Below are 16,514 nucleotides of genomic sequence, written 5' to 3' on the forward strand. Positions count from 1 at the left end.
CATCTCAATAGCAAGCTCCTCCTCTTGAGCTCATCTCTGGCAGCTTCCTAGGTCTGGCTGGACCAGCATCCTGTAACACTTTCCGGTGCATCCCGACTCGTAAGCCAGGCAACATCGGTGCCTCGTCTGCTGGGGCTCCTCCACGTTCCCTGCACCCAGGCCCTGCCATGCTACACCTCCACATCCCCCCATCTGACCTGCTTGTCTCTGATCTGCTTGTCCCTATCCTGCATCAGCAGCATTAACCCCATCTCTTCCTTCTCCATCTCCCTGAAGCTCTTCAACCTCTGGTACGGACACAGCTCTGGTCATATCCCATCGGTCCCACCAGTTCCTGTTCACCAGATCGCTATGCACCCCGCAGGCCCCATGTAAAGCCGGTAGAAATAAATACTGTGGCATACTGGTCACCCACCCTCCAGACAATCATCGAACACAGACATGAGTGACAGAAAGAGTCCTGCGATGGCATCTGTGCTCAGCCTTCGATGTGAATTCTTTCCCTGAGCTGCTTCTCGATGGCACGCCTGTATTTTTAGAAGTGCATTAATTCCAAAAGCAGAGTAAGAAGCTTCTGGCGGTGGGCAGCACGTTTAAAAAGCTAACAGAAGCCAACCGCCACCACCTGCAGAAACCCAGAACCACTCCAGGGCAAGAGAGAGGACAGGCTGGTAACATGGCCTGCCCCTGCCCTCAGGACATTGACGGGCCCTGGGGCTGTTCTGGCCCAGCACAGAGAAGCCAGGATTCTGGTGTCGACAGGCGCCCCCATCACCCGGGCCCCTTACATGTATTGCTTCTGTTCTTCATGGTACTGCTCCTTGTTCTCCAGGTTCTGTTCTAGAAGCATCTGGTTCTGCTGGCTCAACAGCTGGATCTGGCTCAAGAGGTGATGGTTTTCTTCCTCCAAGTTCCCCTTGAGTCGGGACAGCAGCTGAAATACAGATCAACAGTGTCTTAAAAATGGTGTGACCCCGTGAGTCTGCCGCTGGGAGTTTGGCTTCCGAAAGAAGGAAAAGGCCACGTGCGCCAAGACGTCCAACTCGGGCCTCCCCGGTGGCTCAGTGGTAAAGAGTCTGCCTGCTGATGCAGGAAACAAAGGTTCGATCCCTGGTCCGGGAGGACCCCACAAGCAACAGAACAACTGAGCCCGTGGGCCACAACTACTGAGCCTGTGCTATAGAGCCCGGGAGCTGCAACTACTGAGCCAGCACGCCCGAGGGCCCGTGCTTCCCAGCAAGAGAAACCACCACAATGAGAAGCCTGAGCACCTAAGTGGAGAGTGGCCCCTGCTCAATGCAAGTAGAGAAAAGCCTGAGCGCTAGAGTAGACCCAGCACAGCCGAAAGAAAAAAAAAAAAAAACAGACACCCATCTCAGTATTATCCAACTGGTGACAATGTGAAAGGACCCAAAAGGCCACTGCTCAATCTGACAGCCGTGGGCAACACATGGCTGCTGAGCACTTAAAATCAGCCCGAAAAACAAACAAAAACAACATAGCCAGTCCTCGCTGAGATGAGCAGGGCAAATACGGCAGGTCCTAAAGACTTAACTGAAAAACGGATGTGAAATATCTCATTAATGAGATTTTTTGTGGTTACACGTGGAATGATAATATTTTAGGAATACTGTGCCAATAAAATGTATTACTTAGGATTAATTCCACCTGCTTCCTTTCACTTTTTAAACGTGGCTAACTTGACGATTTTACATTACATCTGGTAGCCACATCATTGTTTCTAGGCGACAACTCTGTTCTAGCTGAGGGTCAGCACACTTCTCTTGTAAAGAGCCAGGCAGCAAATATTTCAGGCTTTCCAGGCCAGATGGTGGTCTTTGTTGCAAGCATTCAACTCTGCTGTTGCAACAGGTGAGAGACAGAGACAAGACGTACATGCACAGGTGTGCCCGACCTCCAATAAAACTTGACTTACAGACGCTGACATTTAAGTGTCACAGCATTTGCACTTGCCACAAAAAAAAAAAATTTTTTTTTTTCCACTTTCTCAACCATTATAAAAATGCAAAAGTCATTCTGAGTTCACAGCAATATAGAAACAGGTTTATGGGCTGGACTTGAGTTTTGGGCTGAGGACGGACAGCTCTTGCTCCAGAGTATGTTTATGATGGTTGGCGTACAGCAAAACGACAAGCTTTGGCTTCAGACAGGTTGGGTGGCAGCAGGCTCTGGCCTGAAGTCCCTACGGAGACCCTGAAGCATGGCCCTGTGTGGCACAGACCATGGCGGCGGGGCCCCCCGGGACAGTGTCTGCCTGTGTCGTGGCCCCCGCCTCCTCCACAGGCCCCAGTCCCAGCCCAGAGGGGCCTTCGGGCGTCTTGGCACCCTGGCCTCTTCTTCCTCAGCTGTGACGCCCCATGGGACTACCGAGAGCCCAAAGGAGCCCTCTGGAGTGTTTCTCAACAAACAAAGGGCAAGAGGAGCTGTGTCCAGGGTCCTGGCCGTCCTGGGCCATCCCGGGGCTGGGGCGGGACCCGGCCACTCCTCCCCACCCTGTCTACTCTGTCTTACTGTCCTGGGCTCTGCTTACAACTCCATCTGAGAGAGGTCTGCTGCCGAACACAGTACTTTCCAACCGAGTGCACCAGAAGGCAGGGCTCTGCTCCTTTGGAGACTGGGGGAATGTGTGTGTAAGCTGCAACCTGACCACCCTGGGATCAGGAGCCACGCAGCCAAACCCCAGCATGGAAAAAAAAAAACAAAACAAAAACCAAAAACCTGTGACATTTCTCTAGAAGACTGTAGCTACTACATGAAAAGAAATGGAAAAATAGCATGGACACAGCCAAGAGGGCAGGAATAACACAGCATTTGGCTGTATGGCTGCACCTGCTCAGACCCTTTGCAAAAGGCAAAGATCAGATGCAATGGTGCCTCTGTATGCATCCTGACCAGTCGAGATGTCTGTTCCCCCACCCAGACACCTCTGGCCTCCTCTCAGCCTCTGGACCACCTTCACTCATGTCCTCAGAGCACATGCACCAAGAAGGACCCATCTCAACCCTGCTGAACCAGAGGGCTGTCACCCCAGGGGACTCGTTCTGGTGTCCTGGGGCCCCAGTACCCAGCCCCAGGCCTCACCTCGCAGTGGTTGTCCAGCTTGGTCAGCGAGATGTCCATGTTCTGATGCTGCTCCTTCAGCTGGTCGAACCGGGCCTGCCAGCGGTTCAGCTCCAGCTGTGAGCTGTTGAGCGAGGTCTTCAGCTCCTTGGTGTGGGTGTGTAGTTCCTCGTACTCCCCCTTCAGCTGGTGGTGCAGGAAATTGACCCTGGGGGTGGTGGTGGGGGGGAGCGGAGAGCCACAGGGCTCAGGGCCGAAGAGCCTTCCCAGGCCTTGTCCCAGCTGTGCGACCTTAGACCAAACCACAACCTCTCTGGGCCTCAAAACGAGGGAGTTGAACAAAACCAGTGGTTTTCAAGCTGGATTCTTTGGGGTCCTGTGAAGGTAGCCCTGGTGCCCCCACCCTGTGCCGGGGCAGACAGCACAGGCAGGCTCAGACACCCACTCCGACAGAGCATCACTGTTATGATCTCTTCTGTAGTTAAGGCTCTGGCATATCTGCCTCCTTGGAAAAAAGGGTTCTGCTGCTGAAAGATTTTTTTAAACACTGAACCAGAAGATGCTCTAAAACTCTTTGTCTATGCTCAGCTCTTCTTCCCAGTTCCAAGCTCCTTTTCTAATTTCAACTCTCGAGATAAATAAAGTACGAGATGCTGGGGTATTATGTAAATCTGCTAAAATTATCATCATCATCATAACTATTATCTAACTGGGCTTTCTCAGGGGAGGATGTATAACAGAAAGCTCAAAGTACCAGGAGCTCAGGGACTCGATTTAGACGCAGATGGGTCTTTAGCTCACTGATTAAATGAATTAGGGGGTCAACATTTAAAATTGTGGAAGTTTCACATCAACATTCAAATGTCCACCTTCTTTTAAGACAACAAGCACAAACAAGAGGATAATCTGGAGGCCCAGGCCTGCCTACCAGCTGACCACCTTGAGACCGAGTGGCTTCTCCATGTTGCTGTCTGGTCTATGGCTGGCACTCATTACCCACGTGCCTGACCTGCCTGGCACCTGAGCCCACAGTCCTCTGTACCCATGAAGACAAGGATGTGGGGAGGAAGTGGCATCATGTGGCCCTGCCAGAGACCCGATTCAAATCCTGTCTCTGCCACTGACTACAAGCATCGGCCCCAGACAAGCCATTCAATCCCAGCTTGCTCCCTCATCTATTTTCAAAAAATGGATGATAATAATTCTATGACGGCTAAGAATCTGCCTGCTATGCAGAAGACCTGGGTTTTATCACTGGGTCGGGAAGATCCCCTGGACAACCCACTCCAGTATTCTTGCCTGGAGAATCCCATGGACGGAGGAGCCTGGCAGGCTACAGTCCATGGGGTTGCAAAGAGCTGGACACGACTCAGCGACTAACACACACAATGATTCTGTAGATTCCTGTTACTCTTGGTGGTAACAGTCTAAGGTCCCCAAGACACTAAACCAGCTCTTAGGGAGAAACGTGGGGGTGTGTTCCCATGAACCTGGTCACACATTTGTGTCAGCTGGTCAAGACACACCTCATTCAGTGTGGTTTCTGCCTGTGATGTGCTCACAGCCACCAGCAATGTACTCATGCCTGAAGGAAGCTTATCCACCACACCTGTCCTCTCTGCAGTGTGCATCACAGCCCGGTACTTGGGAACAGGAGACGGCATCCAACCTGGGGGCCATTCACATCATTGCCTGGGGGAGTTCTGCAGAAACTAATGCCTGTGGCCGGCGATTTGTTATTTAAGTGAATAATGAAACATCTCTGGTCAATAATGTTTAGGTAATAAAAGACGTTATTAATACAACTCCCATTAATAAGTTGTTGAATGGCGAAACTGTCACCAAAAAGTACAAACCCACGAAAACCATGGTTCTAAACAGGCCACGAAAAGGACGCTCGTTTGCAGCATGGGCTGCGGGGATCAAATACCTTGGGCATTCTTAGCTGGAAACGTGTGTGTCAGGCACCTCGAATGTCCCGCCACCCTGGGCATGTCCTCAAAAGCGCCACAAGTGCTGATTTGGGGCTTACAGATGGAGGTGAGTTCATAAACAGGGAGCCCGTGAGATGATGAATGTGCCTGTGGCTGACACAATCGTCATCTCAGGGCGGGAGGTGAGGACCGCCAGCTTATTGGACACACTGGCCCAGGAACCACACTGGTCCTTCCATCCCAGCACCATTCCTGGTGACCTCATTACCAACCAGCTGTTAGCATGATGGGCTGTAAAACACACAATGACCAGGAATACCCTTGACCTCAGGGGGCGCTGAGTGGGTGAGATGCCGCTGCCCACAGGCAGGCGGGCCCCGGGGCCCCAGCATTTACCTGTCCAGCTCCTCCCGCAGCCTCTGGTTCTCGCTCGCGGCCATGGCGCTCGTTCTCTGCTCCTGCTGCAGGGCTTCCCTCTCGGCCCTCAAAACCTTCTCCAGCTCGTCCAGCTCCGCCTTGTGCTTCAGCATGTCGCTGTGCCTGCGGGAGGGGACACCTTGCTGGCAGCCCGTTCCCCAGCCTTTTGGCCCCACAGGTAACACACACCCCGGAAGACCTGAGCCTCCTCCACGGGGACCGAGGCTTAGATGGCAGGGAATCAGGAGGGTGGCGGCTGAGAGGAGTCCGAGCCAGCAGCCAGCGAGGCAGTGCCCAGTGGGGCGGTTTGGGGGTCTCTTCCAGCCCCAGAGCCAGGAGGTCCCTTCCTCCCACCCGACAAGCCTCCATAGTCCCCTCGATCCCCTGTCATCGCACCCTTCCTCCCTTGGCTCACCTGGAACTCCAGAACAATGTCTTCTAAATCCTATGCCCTTCTCTTAGGGATTATAAATAAGCAGGTGGTTCACTAAGAAAGTGTTAGTCGCTCAGTCGTGTCCGACTCTCTGCGACCCCATGGACTGTAGCCCACCAGGCTCCTTTGTCCATGGGATTCTCCAGGCAAGGATACTGGAGTGGGCAGCCATTCCCTTCTCCAGGGGATCTTCCTGACCCTGGGATTGAACCCCAGTCTCCTGTACTGCAGACAGATTCTTACCATCTGAGCCACTTATTCAGCTAGGTTCACTAAACACAAATAGATTTCAAAGAAATCACAAAATGAACAGCTGGCTTCCAGTACAGGTAACAGCTAATAAAGCTGCGAATCCCTGCTTGCCAGGGATGGGGGTGGGGTGGGGGATCCCTTCCTGCTCCTGTCTAGCCTCGCCCTGAGGTCGGGGAGCAGAGGCTTCCCGGGGAGGGGGGGCGGTGTCTGGGCAGCTGCCAGAGGTCAGTAGTTCTCACACTCACACACCAGACACTCCCCTGACCCAGACTTCACCCTCCCCCTCCACATGCCTCCTTAATACTTCTCCTCTGTCTCTGCACAGCCATCTCTGGAGCTCAGCAGAGCACAAGGATGGAGTTCCTGATAAGCCCTGGTTGCCCCTTCTATCTGCTGGAACCTTCTGAGCTCATGAAGACCTAAGAGTCCCCAAGTCCAGGCTTTTCCAGTCTTCGTTTCTAGACTCGCCGCCCACCCCGCCTCCCACCCCCCATCAGCAGTACATGGACCATGTGACTGGAGCCCAGGCTTCTGCCTGTATGGGCGGGAATCAAGCTCGAGACCTGCTCCGGCCTCTGTTTAGAAAGGCAGACATTTGTGTGGCCTTTACAGGGCACAGGCTCTTTGATGTGGTGCTGAGTGTGCGGCTCTGCCTGGCTTTCTGGGGTGATCTTTCTCAGGCAGGTTAATGATTCTGGGAAAAGTCATCCCAAGTCTGACAAACCAGGGCTGTGGGCTGACCATGAGGGTCCCTGGCTCCTACTTCCCTGTTGTAGCGCCTTGGGACAGCGCACTGATCCAGCATCTCTCTGACCATCGGTCACCACCCCACTGCAGGACAGGGCCCGGGCGAGTCTGGCTCATCACCAAGTCCCCAGTGGAAGGAGGCACCGCGTTCAATAAATACGTGTTAAGAGAATGAAAGAGCAAGTGTCAAAGTTGCTTTTTAGTTGCTTTTTAGAAAGATTTTAGTGTCAAAGGAAATGAATGTAGAGCCTTTGTCCCTGTGTGCCAGGGACCCAGACTCCTGAACCTGGCGTCCCACCGCAGACAGACCCAAAGAGCCTCTAGCCTGTCCAACAAGCACTGGCTAACCATTGGCTCTGTGCTGCACTGAGCCAAGGGCTACAGGAAAACCAACGAAGAACTCCAGCCCAAATGCCACCTGCAAAGCCTTCCCCCGCTGAACACACATGAAGAGTATCATAAGACGTTATTATAACACAGAACAGGAGAGGTGAGAGCTGGGCATCGTGCTAGCTTCAGAGCTGAGTGAACACTTCCCACTCCACATTGTTAGTAAATAGGGTGCCTCCCCTACCCGTCTAGACTCAGCACCAAGCACGCTGCAGGTGTGTACAAAGGACCGCGTGGGTATGGAAGGCACAAGGAGGCTGGAAGGAGCAGTCTCACAGGAGCAGACGTTTCAGCAGGCCCTCAAGGACGGTGATCTGGGTGGATCAAGCGAGTGGAGGACTCCAGACAGAGGCAAAAAGGAAGCACCAGGTGAGTGGATGAATGAATGTCATCACCCCTGGCCCACAGCAGCATCAGGCACCCTCACGCAGCTTTGCTGGCTCCACACCCTCCCCTTGGTCTGTGATGAAACGCTCTGCACTGCGGCTTCGCTGAGCATCGTAGGGCTGAGTCAAGGGAAACACTGCCAGCCGGGCCATCTCACAAGCGGATGGCGAGGACAAGTGCTTCTGCTCACCCAACCCACTCGCCCTCACCAAGTGTTAGAGAGACTCTCCCTCCTGCATTAGAGCCATGTGCACATCACACCTGTCCCCGGGTGTGATGGGCCCTGCCACCCCTGCCCAGGAGCCTGGGACAATCACTGATTTGCCGGGCAAGCGCTCAGGCGATGCTGGTTGACTGAATGTACACAAAACCCAGGACCCACGAGCTGTGAACAGTGCAAAGTGAAGACTTGTGCATTTCAATGTATGTAAATTCTATCTTAAAGTGTAGGGCTAGAGTGGAAAGTAAAGATGAAACAAAGATGGCAAAAGAGCGCTCACTGCCGAGGCCAGTCATGGGTCTACAGAGGCTTCACTATACCATTCTGTTTACTTTCTTATATACTTAAAATTAAAAGTTGTTTTCAAACTCTTGGTGCTGGAGGAGATTCTTTAGGAGTCTCTCTGACAGCAAGGAGATCAAACCGGTCAATCCTAAAGGACATCAACCCTGAATATTCATTAGAAGGACTCATGCTGAAGCGCCAATACTTTGGCCACCTGATGCGAAGAGCTGACTCATTAGAAGAGACTGTTTCTGGGAAAGATTGAGGGAAGGAAGAGAAGAGGGTAACAGAGGACAAGATGGTTGGACGGCATCATTGACTTAATGGACATGAGTTTGAGTAAGCTCTGGGAGATGGTGAAGGACAGGGAAGCCTGGCGTGCTGCAGTCCATGGGGTCACAAAGAGTAGGACACGACTGAGCGACCCCACAGCAAAAGGTTAAAAAAAAAATGCAGCTCAGACCTTGAAAGGCAAGAAAAGAACTGAGAAGGCGGGGTGAGAGGCATCACTGTACATGAGCTGCTATGGTGAACTTCCTCCTTATTCTTGGTTTGGAGAGAAGAGAGAGGGAAGAAGAGACTCCGCAGGGGAGCAGGGACCCCAGGCCAACAAGCAGTCTCCCTCAGCCGGGACTGGCCGCGACCCCCCTTCTTCCCTGGGGATCCTCCGGCCACTCGCTCTCCAGGGGCTCTCACTACAAACCGCCGAGGGAGACTTTGGTTTACTTCCCTTTGGGGAAAGTTCCAGTGCCCAGACGGCGTGAAGCCGCAGGCCAAGAGGGGACGCGAGGGGCATGGAGGGGCACAGCCCGGGGGCCGCCGGCACGCACCTCTCCCCCAGCTCCTTGTGCTCCAGCTCCAGGCTGCGGTGCAGGGTCTTCAGGCAGCTGTGCTGCTGGATGAGCGCCTCGTACTCGGCGGCCTGCCGCTCGTGCAGCGCCCCCAGGTGCTCGTGATCCTGCAGCAGCGCCTGGTAGGCGGCCGCCAGCTGCTCCTGCTGCTTCTGCAGGTTCTCGTGCTCGCTCTCCTTGGCCGTCTGCTGGCTCTGCAGCAGTGCGTACTGGGCGCTGAGCGAGGCGCTCTGGGAGGTCAGGGTGGAGTTCTCCACCTGCCGAGAGGGAGGCGGGGACAGAGGCTGACACGGAGGCAGCGGGGACCCCCACCACCCCGGGGCAGGTAAAGACCCAGCTGGGACCGAGGACCGTTCTACCCAGACTTGAGGAATGGCTGGGGGAGGCCGGACGGTGTAACAGACTGTCACATGATGCTTGGTCCTGAAGCCTCTCCACAGATGTGACTTTCGGTGGCAAATGAGGCCCTACCTATGAATAAGCTCCTTGGATACCATCTTTGAATACTCTTAAAAGCCTAGTTTTAAAAGAGCATCACTGAAGATACAGAATACCTGAACAACCTACCTTAACCTAATTGATAGCTACAGAACACCCACCCAACATCCAAAATTATGAGGAACTGCAGAGAAGGGAACACTTCCTAACTCATTCTGACATCAGAATTAATTACCTTAACATCAAGATGAGACAAAGAGCCAACAACCACAACCAAAAACCCCAACAAAACAAAACTATGAACCAATACCCTATTTCTGTATTTTGCTAGAACAAATCCCAACCTCTTTGCCAGTCTCTTGTTTATTGTCCCTGACCCATAAGTTACATACTTTCAAATCCCTTTCTCAGAAACTGCAATGAATAATTCTTTTCACAATCTATTAACTGTTAATAAATATCCACATCTTAAAATGCACGGTCTAGAACACTCGTTTGGCTAGATGCTCGCAACAGACACTTGATGCTCCATTTCACTCGTGGAGATGAAAAATTTACATTTGCTTCAGAAAGACTCTGCCAGGTCCTAGGGTAAAGAAACGTGCTTGACTCGGTTGAACTCAACTTATTTGATTCCAGAATCTCTTTTTCCAAGAAATTCCTAAGAACATCTCAAGAAAGAGATTTTGGGAAACAGACAAGACTGCAAGTAAAAGCAGGGAAATGAAGTTTTTTTTAGCCTGGGCAGCCATGTGGTTCAATCACTGAAAACTACTTTCAAAGATCCTGAGACTAGGAACCATGGTGTACAACGCATCTGCTAAAAATGAAACCCCAAACTCTCCCTCTGCTTTGTCCTGCTGGCTGGGAGTCGTGAGAGGGCTGGGCCGGTCTCTAGGAGACAAGGAGCGTCCTCCCTGTGGGGCTGGCCCCACCGGCCCTCACCTGCAGCTTGGCCGTCTGCGTCTGCAGTGTGGTGTTATGCTCCTGTAGGAAGGTGCTCTGCTTCTGCAGGGTCAGGATCTGGCTGCTGAAGGCCGTGTTCTGGGTCTCCAAGTGCTGCAGCTGTTCCTTGAGCAGCTGCTTCTCAGCCTGCAGGGCTGCATTCTGGGGGAGGGAAAAGCATGGGACCAATCAGATGCCAGTTCTGTACCTGCTTCCCTTTGTGGCTCAACTGGTAAAGAATCCACCTGCAATGCGGCGCACGTGGGTTTGATCCCTGGGTTGCTAAGATCCCCTGGAGAAAAAAGGCTACCCACTCCAGTATTGTGGCCTGGAGAATTCCATGGACTGTATATAGTCCATGGGGTTGTAAAAAGTTGGACACACCTGAGTGACTTTCACTTCACTTCTTCTGTACCTGCTAACTGGTGGCGGGGACCTGAGTTGTTGGGAATGGGAACCCTCAAGAGTTAATGTTTTGGGGGCCAAAGCCGGAACCCATCAAGTAAGAGAAGTAACACTTTCCCTCTTAGAAAGACAACAGAATCAGAAAAAAAAAGTTTTTGTCCATGTTTTCATGATAGAAATGAATACACACGATGGGGAATATTGCAAGGAACCTGAGCACGTGAGTGTGCGACAAGGGTGAGCTGGAGTCACAGCTGCTTTCTTTAAAGCTTTCTGTCTTTAATGCATCTCTGTTTTCTGTCACTCACCCTGAGAATGCATGTCTGAGCTCTCAGAGGACAGAGAGTCAGGGCCTGTGGCCACAGCTTCATCCCACTCGGGTGACAGCAGGTAGGTTAAGGCGGTTCATGCTCTGTGAGGCAAATAAAGGCCAAGCAAAATACACCACCAACTGAGCTGGGACGTGTGGGTTGTGGTCGTGGCCTGTCCCTTACCAGTACAGGGCTTAGGGTCGAGTTTCTTACACTCTATCTCATCTTTTTCATCTGTCAAATGAAAACCATCACTATCTACTTCATAAGGCCATTGGGGGACATCAAAGGATGTCAAGGGTTTACACATGCACAGACAAGTTTGTTCTGTAAAGGGCTGCTGATGCTGCTGCTAAGTCGCTTCAGTCGTGTCCGACTCTATGCGACCGCATAGACAGAAGCCCACCGGGCTCCTCCGTCCCTGGGATTCTCCAGGCAAGAATACTGGAGTGGGTTGCCATTTCCTTCTCCAATGCATGAAAGTGAAAAGTGAAAGGGAAGTCGCTCAGTCATGTCCGACTCTTAGCGACCCCATGGACTGCAGCCCACCAGGCTCCTCCGTCCATGGGATTTTCCAGGCAAGAGTCCTGGAGTGGGGTGCCATTGCCTTCTCTGCTGTAAAGGGCTAGACAGAAAATATTTGGGGGTTTGCTGGTCGTGTGGTCTCTGTTTCAACACTGAACCCCACCATCACCATGGGAAGGGAGGTCCACACAACATGGAAGCCAAGGGTGTGTCTGTGGGCCAATAAAATCTTATTCATGAAAACAGGTGGAGGACCGTGGTGGACGGGCAGTCAACCCCACGCAGAGCACTGAACGACAGAACCCCATGGAAACAGTGTGCGTGTAGACGCTCCAGGCCCAGTGATGTGCTGGGAGGCAGAGAGTGCACTTCAGGGAAGATGGGCACACACCCTTTCAGTTAGAAAGCCTGAAGGCAGACCTCCCTGGTGGTCCAGTGGTTAAGAATCTGCCTTCCCACATGGGGGACACAGGTTTGATCCCTGGTCAGTGAGCGAAGATTCCACGTGCTATGGGGCAACTATGCCATGTACCACAACTACCGAGCTCGTGTGCCAAAACTAACATCTGACATAACCAGAAATAAATGAACAATTTAAAATAAATAAATCAAATGCTCACTAAAAAAAAAGAAGACAAAAAGGCTGAAGGGATCTCAAGTGGAAAGGAGCTCACAGGACCTGCCAGGAAATACAATAAGTGGCTGATGAGACCTGCGTCAATCTCAACAGCTCCTGCCGCCCCGGGGTCCTTCCTGGTGATAGGAATTCCTGCTCCACCTATGTGACCATTCATGGACGGCCTCTCCCTACTCACATTGCGCTCCAGCTCGATGGCCCGGTCCTTCACACGCAGCAGCTCCATCGTGGCCTCCTTGTGGATAGGCGCCCAGGGCTCCTTCCCTGGGTGACCCTCAACTGACGTCCCCATGGGGTGTTTGAAAGAGTTCTGCGCCTGTGTCCCTCCTTCCTGGCTCTGCTTGAGGATCTCACACTCCTTCTTCAGCTGCAGGAACAAGGAAAGTGGACTTGGGGGAGGAAGGGGCCTGGCTGGGGGCCCCCCGCACCAAACCATGTCCACACCCGACACTGGCGTGGACCCGCCAGGCACCCGCCTCTGCTCCTGGGGGGAGCGCACACAGCCTCCATTCCACATGTTACCCCCTCCCTGTAGACGGGGCTGAAGGGCAGCGCTGGGACCCAGCCCCGACTTCAGCTACATGACCGTGGCCAGTCTCCTCCCTCCCGAGCCTTGGGCATCCACTCCATGAACATCTGCTCCAGGAAACGGGCATCCAGGCTGCCCCTCTGCCACCCAGGTGAGGGTCTGAGAAAGGTGAGGCAGGCATCTCACAGCCACGACCCCTGGCCCGTCTTGGGGCGGGTCGGGGGGACGCTGCTCTTACCACCTGGATCTCGTTCTGCAGCTGGTGATTCAGGCTGGCTTTCTCTTCTACCTGCGCTTCTAAGAAAGCAATCTTTTCTTCTTTCATGGCGAGTGTTGTTTTCAAAGCTGATTCATTTATGCTCTCCAAAATCTTGTATTTCCTGAAAAATAAAAATGCATGGTAGTATTTATCTGTCTCTTCTTCCCACAAGCTCCCGGTCTCCCAGCTGCCCACAAGGCCCTCCTGCATTAAGCTGGTTTCTTCATCTCATTGCAGGATGTGGCCCAGAAGGACTGTAGGAGCCAAACACCATCACCCAGAGCCCTTCCCTGGACTCCTGATATAGACACATCTGGGACACTCTTAAATGAAACATCATGGCTATAGTTTTCCAGGTGCCATCTTAGAGAAGTATTATTGTGGCCATTTTACAGATGGGGAAACTGAGTCTCAGAAAGGTTAAGGAATCCATCCAAGATCATAGTGCTAGGTAAGTGGTAAATCTCTGTGGACTTGTCACCACACCAAAAGGACATCATGTTGGTTACAAGTCCAGCAAAAGTCCAAGATGCTGGATTTCCTGGAAAAGCGAAATGATTCAGGAAAGCACTGCAGGCAAAGTAGCAACAGTTCAACTTTAAAAATCAAAGGGTTGGGTCCAGTGGTTAAGAATCCTCCTGCCAATGCAGGGGACACCAGTTTGATCCTTGATCTGGGAAGATCTTGCATGCTGCGGGGCAACTAAGCCCGTGGGCCACAACTACTGAGCCCACGTGCTGCAACTACTGAAGCCCGCTCGCCCTTGCGCCCGTGCTCCACAAGAGAAGCCACCGCAGTGCGCAGCCCATGCACGGCAAGTAGAGAGGAGCCCCTGTTCACTGAAGCTAGAGAGGAGCCCCTGTTCACTGCAGCTAGAGAGGAGTCCCTGTTCAATGCAGCTAGAGAGGAGCCCCTGTTCACTGCAGCTAGAGAAAGCCCAATAAAGACCCAGCATGGGGGGCGGAGGGAGAGAGTGAAAGAAAGAAAAAGAGAAGGACAGGAGAGAAGGAAAGAGAGAAAGAAAGAATTGCAGGCTGAGTTTAAAAAAAATCAAAGGGCTGGTGGAAGAAGGGAACAGGTGGAACACAGAGGACCCTTAGGGCAGTGAAAACACTCTGTATGACCCCAGAGGGGTGGATACATGTCATTATATATTTGTCAAAACCCACAGAACATGCAACACCAAGAGTGACCCCAATGTCACCTGTGAACTCTGGGTGATGATGCCCTGTCGGTGTAACGTATGTACCATTCTGGTGGGAGGGGTGTTGATGGCTGGAAAGGGTGCGCATGTCAGGGGGCAGGGGTCTACAGGAAATCTCTGTACCTGCCCCTCAGTTTTGTTGTGAATTTAAAACTACCCTGAAAGAGCCTAACTAGAAAAAAAAACCAGGAAGCCTTTTTATTGGACAAAAGAAGAAATCGCCTTCCACTCCGCACTTGGAACCTCCAGGAAGGAGGCCTGGGATAGAAGGCCCCATGTGACAACAGGCCCTCGGGTGTGGAGAGTAAATGCAGCACGGGGGGCGGGGTGGGGTGTGGAGCCTGCGGGGTGCGGGGCACACGAACTGCTGCAGCCACCCGGGGTGGGGCGGGGGAATCCTCACGTGTCACCGTTGCTGTTGTCATCCTGCAGCAGCAGCTCTTTGTGGAGGCCGACCTTCTCCAGCTCCTGGCTCAGTCTGTCCAGCTCACTGCTCAGCTGCTGGCTCTTCAGCTTCTCCTGCACCAGGTCCTGTGGGGACAGTGAGGACGAGTGTGGGCCAGGAGCCCAGCAGATGCGGCAAGAGAGACAGACACAGGCCCATCTTAGGGCGGAGCAGCCATCTTCTCGAGTCACGGCCAGCTCGGGTGTCTTGAGGGCCGAGTGGGTGGTTCTATGTGGACAGCTGACCCCAAGGATGTCTTAAAGGGAAGGGATGAACACCCCTTCCCAGGCCCCGGGGTTCAGGACACCAGACCACGCAGCAGTGTGTCCGGGAAGGACTGAACATCCTCCAAACACATCCAGACATGCTTCTGAGATACCATTTATGGTGACCTTGGAGGAGTAGGTTTGAATTCTTCCAACACGACTGCCTTTTCTATGAAGTGATGTAATTAAATGCCCACTGCAGGGAATTTAGAATATAAGAAAAAAGTATAAAGGGGAGAAAGATTTTACTTTTAGACTTAGGTTTTGATTTACATTTCGAAACTGGACATTGACCTCACCTAGGAGTTCACTTACTCTGGTCCACACCTCTGTAGTTTTCCAGGCAGCTACCAATTTCTGCCCGGTGACATAGCTACATGCCCTCACATGGACACGTACCACACCCCAAGGCCTGGAACCCCTACCACATTGGGTGATGTTCGCCGAATGTTCCCCAGGTGTGATGTTCGCCGAATGTTCCCCAGGTGTGGCATGGAAGGGCCAGTGGATGACCTTCCAGCTGCCTCACCTCTGCTGCGGGAACCGCCCTAACTCCACGTTGAGATGGGGGAGCCATAAGATCAAAGCAGACTGGACTACTGAGCCCCAGCAGAGGACAGGCTCCCTGGAGAGTCACCTGGACTCGCACGAGAAACCAGCCTTGGAGGAGATAAGCCCCTGAGACTCTGGGGTCGATCGTTACTGCAGCAAACCCTAACCAACGCTTATGGAGGCAGGGGCTACTGCCTGAGCTGGTGTGTCGTCTCTCCCCCACAGCATGGTGATCTGCCTGCACTGACAGTCAGTAATATATATATATATATTTAACACAGAAAACTTTCTGTGTTCTCAAATTTCCTTTTCTTCCTTAGCACACGGATAGAACGTTTCTCAGCTTCCCCAGCAGTTAGGTACAGCTCTGCGACCCAGTTCTGCCCCATGAAGTGCGGTCCTTCTTTTCCGCATCCACCTGCTGCAGGTAGGTCCAGCGTGGGACAGCTGAGCCACAGGTGCCTGTGAACAGCCACAGTGAACTCCCACATGTGGGGAGACCCAGCTTCTGTGACGGGCCAGGCAGATGCTGAAGTCATTTACCAGAGCAGCGACTCATCCTAACACATGCAGGAAAGCCCAGATGACCACGCAAAAAAAAATACCAGGGAGAAGACAGACAGGTGTTCACCAAGACTTAAAAATTTGGACCCTTTTAAGTGTAATTGCACTTCGAGGTGTATGTCCTAAGAAAACAGGTTATCTGTGAAGGTGTACGTGCGCAAGGATGTCCAGTGTTATTTAAAATAGTAGGAGGGACTTCCTTGGTGGTCCAGTGCGGGGGTGTGGCTTCCCTGGTTCCCAGCTCTGCCTGGTCAGGGAGCTAAGATCCACATGCCTCTCGGCCAAAACACCAAAACACAAACAGAAACAATACTGCAATGAACTCAATAAAGACTTTACAAAAATAAATAAAACAGTGGGAAAACTCAGAAATAATCTGATTGTCCAGAAAATGTGTGTCAGTGTGTGTTAGTCGCTCAGTCGTGTCTGACTCTTTG

The 16,514-nt window shown here is 52.5% G+C and overlaps 1 protein-coding gene across 5 annotated transcripts in view; it reads right to left on the reverse strand.

Moving 5' to 3' along the window:
* The window catches only part of CCDC88C (coiled-coil domain containing 88C), a 142,144-nt gene that overhangs the window by 22,399 nt on the left and 103,231 nt on the right, over positions 1 to 16,514 (reverse strand). For all 5 annotated transcript variants that reach the window (XR_009695460.1, XR_009695461.1, XM_061159293.1 and 2 more), the window contains 8 exons: positions 14,654 to 14,781; positions 13,026 to 13,167; positions 12,437 to 12,625; positions 10,381 to 10,542; positions 8,977 to 9,254; positions 5,412 to 5,555; positions 3,103 to 3,289; positions 789 to 934 (listed from right to left, as the gene is read on the reverse strand). Coding sequence is in view for 3 of the 5 variants with exons in the window: in XM_061159293.1 (XP_061015276.1) it covers positions 789 to 934; positions 3,103 to 3,289; positions 5,412 to 5,555; positions 8,977 to 9,254; positions 10,381 to 10,542; positions 12,437 to 12,625; positions 13,026 to 13,167; positions 14,654 to 14,781 (1,376 nt within the window). In the remaining 2 variants the exon portion in view is untranslated. The remainder of the gene's footprint in view (positions 1 to 788; positions 935 to 3,102; positions 3,290 to 5,411; positions 5,556 to 8,976; positions 9,255 to 10,380; positions 10,543 to 12,436; positions 12,626 to 13,025; positions 13,168 to 14,653; positions 14,782 to 16,514) is intronic.

The sequence above is a fragment of the Dama dama genome, chromosome 13, assembly GCF_033118175.1.
Source record: "Dama dama isolate Ldn47 chromosome 13, ASM3311817v1, whole genome shotgun sequence".
NCBI lineage: Eukaryota > Metazoa > Chordata > Mammalia > Artiodactyla > Cervidae > Dama > Dama dama.